Below are 14,664 nucleotides of genomic sequence, written 5' to 3' on the forward strand. Positions count from 1 at the left end.
CCTTCAGGAGAACCAGTCTAACATGGGGTGCATGAGAATCTGCCTGCTTTCCGATGTATTTCTGAGACAATGCTGGCAGGCCTTTCTAGACAAGTGAGAGGAGATAGGCCTGGCTTCAGCACTGACTCCCAGGAGGACCTGGCAGTGTCTACGGGTGGAAATCTCTGACTGACAGACACTATCAGGAGCCTTACAGCAGTCTGCTTCTCCTGTACATCCCAAGGTCATCGATGGACAGCCACTCAGAGGCACTCCAAACGTTGCTATCCTGAATTAAACCAAGGATCCAAACTGTCCTGATACGGTCCTTGTTTGGGCCTGAAGATGGCAGGAACAGAGGGTGATTGTTGCAGCGGGACGAAAAGGAGGGCTCAGGAGAAAGGAGCTGTATTTTTCAGTGCCTCTTCCCTGCACACACCTCTGAGAGGCTGGTGCCATCTGCGTTCAACTGCTCTCAGGCTCCTTCTGACAATGGGAACCCGCTCCCCTGCAGGACTCACGCACAGAGCACAGGAGAGTGCTACAACTGTGCACATTCCCTCATGATAAAGGGGAAACAAGGACACACGCACGTGCTCATCTATACCTGCATGGAGTCCTGGACAAATCTCTGCACCCACGTGCCTTCACACAAAGCTAGCTGCACAGTGGTTGTCACAAGACAAGAGCAGATGTGTGAACAAAAGCAACCGGGCACTCAGGTGAGTGCACAAGGTGAGCCTACAAGGACAGGTGCTATATTATGAAACTCGTTCTCATAGTACCTGGGGTTGGTGGGACTGTGAAGCTCAAGGGCAGCCTTGGCTGCAGTTACTGTGAAATGGTGGAATTTAGGTTCCTGAGCACAGTGAGGAGGAAGCACAAGAAACTTGCTGCCCTGGACTTCTGGAGAGCAGACTTTGGTCTGCTCAGGCATCTTCTTGGTAGAGTACCATGATACAAAACCCTGAGGGGACATGGGCCCAAGAAGGCTGGTTAATATTCAAGGATCATCTCCTCCAAGTTCAGGAGTGATGCATCCCACCAAAGAAGGAGTCAGGCAAAATGCCAGGATACCTACATGGATGAACATGGAGCAACTGGCTGAACTCAAACATGACAGAGAAGGCCATAGAGGGTGGGAGCAAGGACAGGTAGACTGGAAAGAATATAGATACATAGTCTGATGAGGAAAGATAGGAATCTAGTTAGGAGAGCTAAATCGAAGCCAGAATTGAATTTGGCCAAGGAAAGAAGCTTTGTTTCCATGCTTGTCTGCCTTGACAGAAGCACGTCCAGAATGTGGAGGGAGGTGATTCACGGCCTGTGCTCCACTTCAGTGAGACCTGACCTGGAGTGCTGTGTTCAGCTTTGGGGCTCCCAGCACGAGAAAGATATAGACCTGTTCAAGTGGGTTCATAGCAGAGCCATGGAGATGATCAGAGGGGACCCATCCAGCACGTCCAGTGAGTCTTCTGCCCTCACTGATGCATTCCTGCCCTAGAAGTCCTTGGACATTTCATCCCAGCACTCTAAAGAAACCATCACTGCGGAATGGCCATGGCCTAGATCTGCAAATGAAAAGGCAGCAGTGCAGGAAACCAGCACACAACCCATATCATTTGTAGGGATGGTTTGCATTCAAGATGAGCTTGTCAGAAAATTGTTACCTCTGCCAAGGGTGCCTCTGGGCCTGTGGCAATGAAGTACCAGTATAAAAGGCAGCCCAGCTCTCTGCTCTCTCATCCAATTCTGTTGCCTCATCCTCCTTGGTAACCAGGTGAGTCTGAAGCCCTCTCTCCTCCTCTTCTCAAGTAGAAGGGATCTTGCATCAATAGACATCTCATCTGGTGGTGGTTCAGAGCTATACTGGGCCTTGGAGTTCCTTCCCATGGGAGAGGGGTGGAGAGAGACGTTCTGTGTAGAGAGAGGCTGGGACATGGTGCAGAGGTAGCCTTTTGGGTTATATGCAACGTGATTGTCTCATTAGATCAGCCTGCACTTAGAAGGCCCCTGTCAGTACAAGGCACTGAAGACCATGAACCTCCTGGCATAGCCTCCACATCCACCCTCACCAGTTGCCTTAGCTCCTTTGTGGTGGGATAATGGGGCTGCTCCTCACCATATGCTCTTCTTCCTCTCTTCCCTCTCTCCCAGGTGCATCTCCAGCCCAAGACATGTCCTGCTACGACCAGTGCCTGCCATGCCGGCCCTGTGGCCCGACCCCGCTGGCCAGCAGCTGCAACGAGCCCTGCGTCAGGCAGTGCCAGAACTCCACCGTCGTCATTGAGCCCTCTCCCGTAGTGGTGACCCTGCCCGGCCCCATCCTCAGCTCCTTCCCGCAGAACACCGTTGTGGGATCCTCCACCTCTGCTGCCGTTGGCAGCATCCTCAGCTGTGACGGAGTCCCCATCACCTCCGGGTGCTGTGATCTCTCAGGCATTTCCAGCCGCTACTGTGACAGAAGATGCCTGCCCTGCTAAAGCCACTGCCCATGGCCCTGGGGTTCCAGCACGACCATGGTGCTGGACAACAGAAGGAGGAGTCTTCAGGCCATTGCTTTCAGAATGACTGACCTTCCTCACCTCCTCTGGCAAACATTGGCAGGAGCCTGACCAGGGGCTAGTCTGAGATCTCTGAAAACACAGTCCATGTCTCTCCTTCCATTCTAACACCTACCCTCCTGTCTCAATTTTCATAGTGTTCTTCTCCTCCCCTGTGCTGTGGGGATCCTCAGATCCAGCCCTGCCACTGTGGTAACAGCAGACAAATGCCCTGCATGAACTCCTCCATGGGCGAAGGATGCTGCCTCTTGGTTGGCCCTGGTGATCCCTGCACTGAAGGGCCTCTGCTCAGAGTGACCTCCTTTTCCTCTCTACATTCATTAAAGATTTCTGCATCCCGGCCTTGGTTGTACATGTTTCTTCCCTCTGCATATGCCCTCCCGAGCTGCTCAGCGAGAATGGTTTTGCCCTTGGTGGGTATAAGATGGGTGTTTAAAGTCTTCATGCAATTGCTTTCAGAATGACGGACCTTCCTCACCTCCTCTGGCAAACATTGGCAGGAGCCTGACCAGGGGCTACCCTGAGATTTCTGAAAACTCGGCCCATGTCTCTCAGTAGGCCCTGGAGATCCCTGCACTGAAGGGCCTCTGCTCAGAGTGACCTCCTTTTCCTCTGTACACTCTTTAAAGTTTCCGGCAACCCAGCCTTGGTTGTACATGTTTCTTCCCTCTGCGTATGCCCTCCTGAGCCGCCCAGCGAGAATTGTCTTGCCCTTGGTGGGTATAAGATGGGTGTTTAAGGAGCCTTTTCCCCACTCCCAGAACAATGGGAGGTTGCGACATGCTGCAGAGGGTCCTCTCTTGGACAATGCCCCTTGGGGCTGAAGAAGACATTCCTCACTTTCACAGAGCTAGGGGCTATCTACCCTTGCCTTGCAGCATCTCTGCCCACAGCTCCCCCCTGTCCTGCAAACAGAGAGCACAACCTCTGCTGTCCTCATGGAAGAAGCTACGAGTCTGTGGGAGGCTGTGGAGGCTTGGCACCCTGTAGGCTCTTAGGAATGGGCTTCTTCTTGCTCAGGACAGTGCTGTGCTGGGGAAGCAGATGGGGACAGAAGATGGATGGCAGATGTGGGGAATGGGTGGAATAAGTGCAGGGATGCCCAACTGCTTCTACTCCACCCTCATCTTCCCTTGTTTGCCCTACCTCAGGGCTATGGCCAGCACACATGGGCATGTGCGGCAGGAACATGTGTCCCATGAGGCCCAACCGCCCCCAGCACGGCACTTGGCAGGGCCCAGGTGATGGCACACATGCAGGGCTGATCCCCTTCCACAAGTCAGCATCGGTGTCCCCCGTCATGGACCATACACGTAAATCTCTAGTCCCTGAGGACCCTGAACCCATATGGGGTGGGTCAGTGCAGAGACAGCAGGCAGTTTGCATGCCCCCACACTGCTCTAGGGTGCCCACTTGCCCCCAAGCATGCAACAGCTTTCCTCAGGTGCAGGACGTGCACTCACAGGGACTTCCTCACTCTCATTTCCACTTTTCCTGACCATTTGCTTTGCTCCTGCTCAGGCAAGTTGTTTCTCTGTTTCTTCTTTTGGTTATGTAGAGGCTATGTTCAGGATGCGTGCAGCTCTCTGTTGCCCAGTTGCACTTCAAGGATGCCCATTGTTTCCAGGCCCTGCTTGACTGCTGGCAGACATTTTTCCTGTCAGTGCTTTGCAGCCCTTTGATGTTTCTCATCAGTATCTTATTAGAGCCTGGTTACATCTATGACAGGTCGCATCAGAAGGGCACCTTGTCCTTCCCTGCTCGATTACAGAGCTGTTTTCTTATGGATCCACTTATGGCCCTGCTTGGTACAGCCTTGTCATGTCCAGAAGGAATCAGCCATGCAGGCAAGAGAGATGAGCCAAAGTTGTGCTGGGGTAAACCCTTTGTCTTTCCTGGTGCCAGAGGAATGGAATTAGTCACAGCTGCAAGAGAATGCAACCAATTTAGCCCAGGTGAAGGTATGGCACTGCCAAGGCTAAGGTGTGGGGTAGACCACAGGAAAGAGACCCAGGCAGAGCTCTGACAGACATTTCTGCTTTGTTGGGATGGCCCATTGCCCTGGAAGGGCTTGGCCCATGTTGCAACCCAAAACATGACTGGTAGTTCCTGGAGACATTGGTTTCTTAATTGCTCTGCTGTTTATTGCCTACCTTGAATGCCCCAGGACACTGATAGCAATATATAAACCTTGTGTGTAGTTCTGGGTGCATGTCATTGGCAAACAGATAAAAGTGTGGTTGGGATCTGCCTCTGAGTTTGAACAAGGCAGATTATCTTCGATGAGACACCCACTACGCTGAGAAAACACATTTGCTCTGAAATACGACATGTGAAGCTGCCCCCTTGCCTTCAGGAGAACCAGCCAGACATGGGTTGGATGGGATTCTATATCCTCTCTGATGCATTTCTGAGACAATGCTGGCCAGCCTTTATAGACAGGTTTGAGGAGATAGGCCTGGCTTCAGCACTGACTCCCAGGAGGACCTGGCAGTGTCTACGGGTGGAAATCTCTGACTGACAGGCACCATTAGGAGCCTCACAACAGTCTGCTTCTCCTATATATCCCAAGGTCATCGATGGACAGCCACGCTGAGGCACTCCAAACATTCAGTTACCCTGAATTAAACCAAGGATCCAAACTGTCCTGATTCAGTCCTTGTTTGGGCATGAATTTGGGAGAAACTGAGGAACATTGCTGCAGAGTGAGGAAAAGGAGGGCTCAGGAGAAAGGGGCTGTGTTTCAGTGCCTCTTCCCTGCACACACCTCTGCCAGGCTGCTGCCATCTCCGTTCAGCTGCACCCAGGCTCCAGACCCTTTCAGCAGAACCGAAGTGCCTTGGAGGGGCCGGGCTGGCGGGGGAACCCCCGCGGCTGCGGGACGAGGTGGTCCTGGCGGGCGGAGCGGCAGCGCCCCCTGGGGGCTGTGCCCCTGCCTCGCCCCCGCCACACACGCCCGGCCCCGCCCGCCACGGTTCCTGCACGGCCGCAGCCCCGGCTCCTCTCCCCGTGGCTCTCAGGGCGCAGTAATACACCGCCGCGTCCCGAAGACGGGGATCGGTGAGCCACAGGGCGCTGGACCGGCGGTCTGCTGCCACCACGAGCCACCCCGGCAGGTCCGTCAGTTCTCTGGAACCACTGAAAGCGCTCATGAGGAATGCGGGTCCTTGGCCCGGGAGATGGCGGTACCAGTGGATGACTTCACCAGTCTGGATGTTGGGGTGTGAGCAGGTGATGTTGATGCTGGTGCCCTCCCTGGTCTCTGCCCATGGTTCCTGCTGCACCTGGGCTCTGCACACAGCCACTGCCGAGAAAGCAAGCAGGAGAAAACTCAGAAAACGTCTTTCCTGCACTGAAAACGTCACGCAGGGGGAGAGGGGAGAAGAAAACAGTTGACAGCCGATGCGAGCTTTTTCTCAGAAGAAAGCATACAAAGGCATTTCACTGGGACTGGTTATTAGGGGACCAAGTCGGAGCAGGGCTGTTTGGGAGGAGAGTCCGAGCCAGGAGGAGAAGGGAAGCAGGCAGCAATGAGTGGGGGTGTGCCGAAAGGAGAGGAGGGAGGCAGGGAGCAAGGCAAGGTGGGAGGCAACGGCCGGCTGAGCTCGCTGGAGGCAGGCGGGATGGCTGCAGAGGGAGGCCAGAGGGGAGCGAGGTCCGTAAGAAGCCGGCGGGCCAGAAGCGAGGGCAGCCCCGTCCCGTCCCGTCCCGTCCCCGGCGCCGGCAGCCCCGCGCACCCAGGAGCACCGCGGCCAGCGCCGCCAGCCCTGCGGCCCGGCCCTGCCGCATCCCGCCGCTCCGCCGCCCGCGCCGCGCTGCCCCCGCCAGCCCCGGCTCTGCTCCGCCCGCGGCGCCTCCTCCCCGCCGCCGCCGCCCGGCGCCGCCAGCTCCGCCCCGGGGCCGCTCGGGGGCTGGCCCGGGCTGCGAGTGCTGGGCGCCTGTGGGCGGGCAGGGCTTCGGCTGCTGCCCGCGGGGCTCTGCCCGTCCTGCAGCCCAGCCCGGGATAGGAGAGGCAGAGGGAGAGAGAGTGGGAGATGGAGCGGGAGCGAAAGGGCGAGGGAGCGGAGACAGCAGCTGCCCTTCTGCTACGGCATCTCCTTTGGGAGTGGGAAGGGGAGAGGAGGGCAGTGAACATGGTAGGAGATGAGGAGGCATAGAGGAGAGCAGAGAAGGAGCCTCAGCCCCGTGTACCCCACGCAAGTGATGTGACTGCCCACATTTGGTCTCCTCACTGCCTCCCTCAGTCAGGTTTGTATCCCTGTGTGTTGTTTCCAGCTTCCTGCTGTTCTTTCTCTCGCCCCCCCCCCAGGTGCTGAACGGCTGCTTCTAGGGTAGGAAACAAGGAGGGAGGAGCTGAAAGGTAAGAAAGAAAATGAGGGCTGCTGTGGAAGCAGTGATGGCAGCTTCCCCAAGACCTCCATTGCAGAAGAGAGTAGAGAAAAGGGCATTGCCCTGAAAGCAGAGACAGAGAACACAGCAGGGGAAACAAAGAAAAAACCTCCCTCGGTTTTGCATGGCTTCCTTCATTTTCTCGGTCCCTAGGCTGCAGATTGGTGCATGGAGCAGGGGCATCATAGCCCTGGAGAAGATGGACACCACTTTGTTGTGGGACAAGTTGGCAATGGGTTGGGTATAGAGGATGGAACATAGCCCCCGGCATGATACAAGTGCAGGGAAGTGAGAGTGAGCAGACTGTGTCTTGTGTCTCCTCACATGTCTACATTCAGAGGGAGACCAGGAGCACCCTGCAGGAGCTCAAGGAGCACAGGAAAACTGGTGGTGCTGTTGTATTCAAGAAGCACAGCAGTCCAGAAGCTCTCTGCAGAAGGCAGCTGCATGACTGACAGCGAGTCCCAGAAGGAGCTGCGATTGTGTAGGGCCAGAGCAGGGCAAACAAAGGGTGAGCGCCGCTTGTGCCAAGGAGGGGAGCAGGAGCTCAGCCCACAGGCCTCCCACCAGACTGCAGTTCTGCAGTGGGTGGCAGATGCACGCAGCTTGGTCATAGACCATGAGTGTGAAGAGGACATCCCAGTTTAGGCCCACTAGTGGAGGAAGAGGAGCCAGACCACACCGCTGGAAAAGTAAATTGTCCATAAAGAGGCGTCCTGACCAAGACATGGCACATGTCAATGAATGAGAGGTTTCCAAAGACAAATTACACAGAAGGATGCATGGGCTATTTGGGCACCACACATGAGTGTATTCCCAACCTGGATCAAAAGGTAGATATCTGAGTCCAGAATAAAGAGCAGCAGCTCTCAGCTCTCAGACAAACCCAGCAGCAACAAAAGAAACCTCTCTCTAGACCTTCCCCTCACTCCTGTGGGAAGGAGATAGAGTTGCTGCTCAGGATTCCTTGCCTTCCACCACTCGATATTTTCTGGAGGTAAAACACAGCAGGGCCTCAGCAATCCAGGATGTTCCTTGACAGACAGTTGAAAGTAAAATCCGAACTCTGGAGTTCAGGAGAGCAGTATTTGTTTTCTTCACTGTGTGCACAACTATCTCTGTGCGTTCCCAAATATACTTCAGTATGCATCCAGGAGTGTCTGTAAGTGCACCCATGAAATCATGCATCTTTTGACATCAGCAGCAGTGTGCATGAGTGCTGTTCCCTCCGCCCGCTTTTGATATCATGAATGATATCGGTACGTGATCATGGGTCACCCTGGGAATTAACAGAAACAGTGATCCGTCAACAGCATCCCTCCAAGGCTGATATGTGGTGACTGTGCATGATCCTCCTCCAGAGGATCACAGGCTGCACCTCCAGCACGCACGTAGTCCAACCCTGTTTTCAGAGCGGGTCTCATCAGATCAGGTTGCTAAGGATCAAGTCCAGGCAAAGTCTGAACTTTTCAGAGGGTGGAGCTCCAATAGCATCTCTTTGGCAATCTGCTCTAGGACTTGATCGCCTTCAAGGTAAATATTTCTTCCATGTATATTTCATCCATATAACCAAGCCTACCCATTTCTGAAATTGCACGCATTAGCCCCAGACTTGCTATGCTTCATCTCCAGAGTTCAGCTCTGTTTCCTTTGAATCCCCCTGTGAAGTGGGAGTAGACAATACACATGTCTGTTTGGCTTTCTGTGTTGCACCCACGGGGTCTTTCCCTCCTCCCACAGCACAGCAACACCAGGACCCATATTCCTCTGGTTCAGTACCACTTCTGCCCAAGTTTTCAGGCCCTGCATGACTCAGCACCAGGCCCATGAGTCACAGATGTATGTGTGGCATTGGTTTCCCCATGGGGGACCTCTGTCCTACCCCACACACCACTGACACTGCACCGGCAGCAGATCCACGCAGGGCTGGGCCTGCACAAAGATGGCAGGATTTCTCAGCCTTTCTCCTTGTGCATAAAGCTAATGCCATCCTTTTGAACTCTCTAGCCATGGGGAGTGCAGCTGTGTCCTGGCCTGGAGAGGCAGGGAGGGGTGACTGCCACCATGCTCTTACACTCTGAATCCTGTGGTACAGAATTAAAGAAAGGATCCAAACTGTTGTGGGCCCATCCTTGTTGGGGACTGACATTGGCAATGAACTTCTTAGGGTCAGGAGAAAGAGGGCTTCAGATACAGAAGGCTGCATTTCAGCATGTGTGCAGTGGGCACTTCTGGGCTGTTTTTGTTCTGTGATTGTTCAGCTGTTCTCACGTTCCTTCTTGCTCTCTTCTTGCCAAGTAAACATCCACCACACAGCTCTCTCACACAATCTGCTGAAAGCAAGATGTGGGGAGACAATGTGATTTAAGCTAAAGGGCTTACAAGTATAGACAGGGATAATATAATTAAATGAAAATGGAAGAATAATTATAAAACTAAAGAGTGAAGGTTGTTTGGAAACAAATTGAGAGAAAATTATACTCCACTTCCCATCAGCAAGTGATGTTCGTTGAAGTCTTTGGAAGCACTGACTCAGTATGCCCACCCCTGGTTTTCCTTCCCCTTTCACATCTTTCCTGCTGAGTGTGACATCATCCAGTACGGAATATCCCTTTGGTTGGTTTAGGTCAGGTGCCCTGGTGATGTCCCCTCCCAACCTCGTGCCCACCCCCCACCTCCTGGCTTTGTGGGGCTTGGAGAGAGTCTTGATGCTGTGTCACCACTGCTCCACTATAGCCCCAATGTTGGTGTGATGGCAATGCTGTTCTAGCTCCAAGTGCAGAGCACAGCACTCTAGGGGCTGCTGTGGGGAATGCTGAGTCTGTCCCACATAGCCCCAATACAGGCAAGTGCCCACAAGGGAGGAACATGCGCATGAATGTGACAACATGTACAGCAAAGACAGAATTTGAGCAAAGCACATGTTTTGAAGAGATAGAGAGGGGAGGCGGACTGTGAGCCTTCCAGAAGGCACGGGAGCCAGGTCTCTTGACAAAACAATGTCAGCTTTCTTGGGCCTTGAACTTAAGGCCTGAGAATCCCATTTGTTAGCCTGAGTAGCAGTGGTAAGGAAAGTGCTGGAGTGCCCCGACTGATCACTGGTGGGTGTCATGACAGAAATAAGCTTGCATCATGTAAGGAGTTGGTGTATGATTTTATTCATTTTTTAAAGCAAAAACGAAAGGCATCAAGTTATGGGAGTGAAGAAGGAATTCTCTATGGACAGGATCTGCACTGTGTGTCTTGGGAAAACCCACCCGGCTCTGTCCGATGCTGGTAGAAGGCAGGATCACCTGCTCATGAAAGGATTCCTTTCTGTGTACATTCATCTTGTTATTCCTTCTAACTAAAACAGCCACTGACCTGTTGGGCCTTTCTTTTGTGATCCAGAAAGGGCCCTGCACAACCTCTCCCCCTTTACAGACACCCCTGGGTCAGAGCAGGAGGAGGCAAAACAGGCCAACAGGTTTTCCCTGAGGGCAGTGTCAGCAGGGGTAGGGTCACAGGCAGGAGCTGGGTCACCTGTAATCAAAAGGGCCCCAGAGAGTCCCTAGGGAGTCACCCAGACTGACAACATACGCTTTTACTGGACTCTTCTGACATATGTGACCTCTTGAAGGTGAGGAACACTGACATGTGTTGCCTGGAAATACTTGGGCCTCCCTACCTGCCACTCAGGAGTTGCCTTCTTAGGGGAAAGGGCATAAAGCAGGAAATGAAAAGCAGCATCACAGGAAGGCAACACACATCCCGTATCATTAGGTGGGATGTTTTGCATTCAAGAGCAGCTTGTCAGAAAATAGTCCCTGCTTCAAGGGATGCCTCTGGACACGGGGCAGCTAAGGCCCACTATAAAAGCCAGCCCAGCTCCGTGCTCTCTCATCCACTTCTCTGGCCTTCTTCTTGTTGGGAACCAGGTGAGTGTGAAGCCCCTTCTTGTCCCCATCATTCTTCCACAGGAGGACTCAGTTCCTTGGACCTTTCAGCTGCTATCAGCTGTGTGCCCTGCCAAATCTTGGGACTGCTGATTGTGGGAGAGTCAAGGGGTAGAAGGTTTGTCATGGAGGAAGATTGGGCCTTTGGCGTGATGGCTCCTGTGCTGGAGCCTAGGGTGTATCCTGGCTGTGGTGGCTCTTCGTGGGCCCTGTCAGGATGCAGCCAAGAATGCCTCGCACATCCCTGCACAGCCTCCAGCTCACAGTACTGCCTGTGCCTTGAATCTGTTAGGGTCTGGTAGCAGGCTGCTCCTCATGCATTTCCATGTTAAACTTCCTATCTGCCCTCTCTCCCAGGTGAACCTCCTGCCCCCAGACATGTCCTGCTACGACCAGTGCCGGCCATGCCAGCCCTGTGGCCCTACCCCGCTGGCCAGCAGCTGCAACGAGCCCTGCGTCAGGCAGTGCCAGAACTCCACCATCGTCATCCAGCCCTCTCCCGTGGTGGTGACCCTGCCCGGCCCCATCCTCAGCTCCTTCCCGCAGAACACGGCTGTGGGATCCTCCACTTCTGCTGCCGTTGGCAGCATCCTCAGCTGTGACGGCGTCCCCATCAACTCTGGGTGCTGTGATCTCTCCTGCATCACTAGCCGCTACTGTGGCAGCAGGTGCCGCCCCTGCTAAAGATGCCAGACAGTGCCCCAGACCAGGACCCCAGGAACTCACAACATGCTGCTGGCCAAAATGGATGGAAGAAGAGACCTCATGTTGTTGTTTTAAGAGGACCTGACCATCTCTGACTTGTCCTGTAAAGACAGATAGGTAGTGGCCAGTCTTGAGTCTATGACAACATGACCAATGTCTTCCTATCCTGTTTTCCACACGCTCTTTTTCTTTCTTTGCTTTCTTGCCCTCTCCTTTGTGTGAGGCCCCCAGAAACCAGCCTGGAGAGACCTGATATCCCCTCTCCCCATGTGGGCCAGGTAGATTGATGCCCTGTTGCAAGTCTGCCATTGGAAAAGCTGAACAGATTTTTGTCTGCTCCTGCTGTGCTACGATCTCGGGGCCTCCTCTTGGAGTGTCCTCCTTTCCCTCCTGAGCCTTGACAAACATTTGCAGCAACCCTGAGTGTGTCCCTGTGTGGTCTTTTCATCTGGATACTGATGGCCAAGGGAGAAAACCATTCCTTAGTGGGAATAGGCTGGGGGCACTGCCTCATTCCTCTAGGCACTGGAGGGTGGGGCATACTGCAGCAATTCCTCTTTCAGGCAGTGTCTCTTGAAGGTGAGGAAGACATCCCTAGTTCCATCACAGCCAATAGCCACCAGTCCTTGACTTGTGGCATCTCCGCCTAGACAAGCGCTGTTGACATTGTAGGCCCCGGCTCTTGGGGAAGAGTGTTTGTCTTGCTTTGGGTGGAGCTGTGCAAAGGATGGAGGCTGAGACCAATATGATCTCAAAGGATAGCAGAAACTGGGAATGGGTAATTGTCTTGGCAATGGCCCTCTGTCTCTCATCAACTTTCACATTTCCTCCACCACCTAATCATGGGCATCATGTCTGGGCATGGAGAGCAGGAACAGCTTCCCCGTGCATCCCCATGACACTTCAGCACAGCGTCTGGCATGACCCAGCTGTTACCAAGATGCATAGGGCTGAGGGGATCCACAGGTTCGTACTGGTACCAGTCCCATTAGGCCACACACTGGAGCCCCCAGGTCCTGTGAACTCAATTCCTTTTTTAGGAAGGCAGGCCCAGGGCAGGGACCAATGCCCAAACACTCATGTCTGCTCAGTCTTGCTTTATTTTCCCCAAGCATGGATCAGCTTTCATCAGGCCCTGGAATTCAGAGACCTCATAGGTGGCACAATTGCACCATGCTCCAGAAAAGACATTCTGTGGGGGCAGGGATCCCAGAGTCTCTGCTGAGACATAGCAGTGTGAATGGGACCTGATTGTGCACTCAGCAAGGTCTGTGTATGGGCTGTGAATGGCACAGGGCATGCACCAGCCCAACCACAGGGCACACGCTGGGGGATCTTCTCCCAGGCACCAAGCTCCTCTGGCGTTCCCAGAGCCATGAGGATGATGTGGCCCTTGTGCTCCATGTAGCCCCACTGCTCTCCGCACCCAGGTGAGGGCCTTCCCACAGTAGCACACCTCGGGGCCCTGTGGTGTGGGGGTGCTTTACTTTCACAAGGACTCTTGGCCCCTAGTCCAAAGACTCTGCTCATGCTCAGGCCTAGCATGGCATTGCCCCAGCTCTGCTGCCTGTGTGCCTGTGCCTGGGCTGGCCAAATCTTGTCAGCCTGGCCTAGCCAGCCTCTTAGGTGGTGCAGGGCCATCACTGGATGGAGCCTTCATCCAGGCCTCTCTGGAGTCTGGCCTATCAGGTATTAGCCCCGGCCCAGCTCTCACGCTGGGACCGAGACTTTCTACGCATAACACATCTATTGCCTGGGTTAGAGCAATAATCAATAGGTGCTTCTGAGCCAGATGTTGCCTTCAGGGGGCAGTGGCGACCTGGTTCAGGAACGGCACGGCGGCCAACCCCAGGCCGCTCGGTCCATCGGCTCACAGACACCAACGTGGTGGATGGCAAATGGCGTTTATTGTCGAGTCACATGGGCTTATATTCCCGAGGCCCATAGCGTCACTTCTGCTTGCTTACATCACAGGCCACACGCCACTGTCCATCAAGGGAGGGGCTCCACCTTTCCGTACATCGCGACATCTTCCGGCCGCCAGACCCTAACTACCCACAGCCAGAATTATCTCCTGGCTAACACTGAAGTCTGAGATGGAGGAGCATATTCACAATTTGTAGATTCACAATTGTCTTGGAAATGACAGAATCCTTCTGGAGAACAAGTCCCCTCCACATCCAGAGTTGTTGCACAGCCAGGGCACCTTCCTGCACCAGGGTGTCACTTACAGCACAGAAGTACAAGGTGCTGTCAGAAAGCTTGACTTCCTTCAGCCGCAGAACACTGGATTTCCTCTCAGTGTTCAGCTCCGTGGTGAAACGGTCACTCTGCTTGGTGCCTGCTCCTGCTTGATAGGAAATCAGCTGAGGGGCTTGTCCCTTCTTCTGCTGGTACCAGAACCAGGCATCAAGTGTGGAGCTCTGGTACGTGCAATGGGTCTGGAAGGTGTTTCCCTGCTCCACGGACACTTGTCCTTCTTGCTGGGTGACGGACACCTGCCCCGTGGTTTCTGGAAGAAAGAGAAGTTCAGCAGTTCTGCGGGGAAATCTCCAGACAGCCAAACAGGAGTGAATTCAGACCTGTGGGAGATAAGGCCCCCTGTCCTTTACTGGGCTGAAAGGTCCCCAGGGCTGAGGCACAGCAAGGTGGTGTGGGGGCAGAGCTCAGAGCTCCCTGGACAGAGCGGACCTTGAGGAGAGCTGTGCTGTGTGCCTGCTCCTTCTGCCTCACACATCAGGCAGAAGACAGACTGGACACCCTGGTAATGTCCATGGGAGGAGAGCTTTCATGTCCCTGTATCCACTTGGACACAATCTGTCTGTTTCTATAGGAAAGGGCAAAATGAGGGACTGCAGAGACTGATGAAACCTTCTCTGGTGACAGTAGGTGGACCAGAAGAGAGAGGCAGAAAAGACATGAACTGAAAAGAAGATAAACAGGAGACATCTCTTTTGCACCTCCATTTGCAAAGTTTGAAGAGTAACAGCATCATGAGAGAACTGTTCCAAGCACCAGAAACAGGAGACAACATTTACCAATATTTTCCCTGTGATTCAAAAGCTGTTCCCCACATAAATGTGGTAATGCTG

The 14,664-nt window shown here is 53.9% G+C and overlaps 1 protein-coding gene and 1 pseudogene across 1 annotated transcript; both read left to right on the top strand.

Annotated features, from left to right (window-relative positions):
- Positions 1–1,625: 1,625 nt before the first annotated feature.
- LOC139999702 (feather keratin Cos2-3-like) lies at positions 1,626–2,885 on the top strand (annotated as a pseudogene).
- A 7,850-nt stretch (positions 2,886–10,735) lies between these two features.
- Positions 10,736–11,995, top strand: LOC139999696 (feather keratin Cos2-3-like). Its single transcript, XM_072028933.1, has 2 exons — positions 10,736–10,849; positions 11,225–11,995. Exons 1-2 carry the CDS (start codon positions 10,751–10,753, stop codon positions 11,549–11,551), a joined length of 426 nt encoding a protein of 141 aa, XP_071885034.1. The 5' UTR covers positions 10,736–10,750; the 3' UTR covers positions 11,552–11,995.
- The last annotated feature ends 2,669 nt before the right edge of the window (positions 11,996–14,664 follow it).

The sequence above is a fragment of the Anas platyrhynchos genome, chromosome 28 (genome assembly GCF_047663525.1).
Source record: "Anas platyrhynchos isolate ZD024472 breed Pekin duck chromosome 28, IASCAAS_PekinDuck_T2T, whole genome shotgun sequence".
Classification (NCBI taxonomy): Eukaryota; Metazoa; Chordata; class Aves; order Anseriformes; family Anatidae; genus Anas; species Anas platyrhynchos.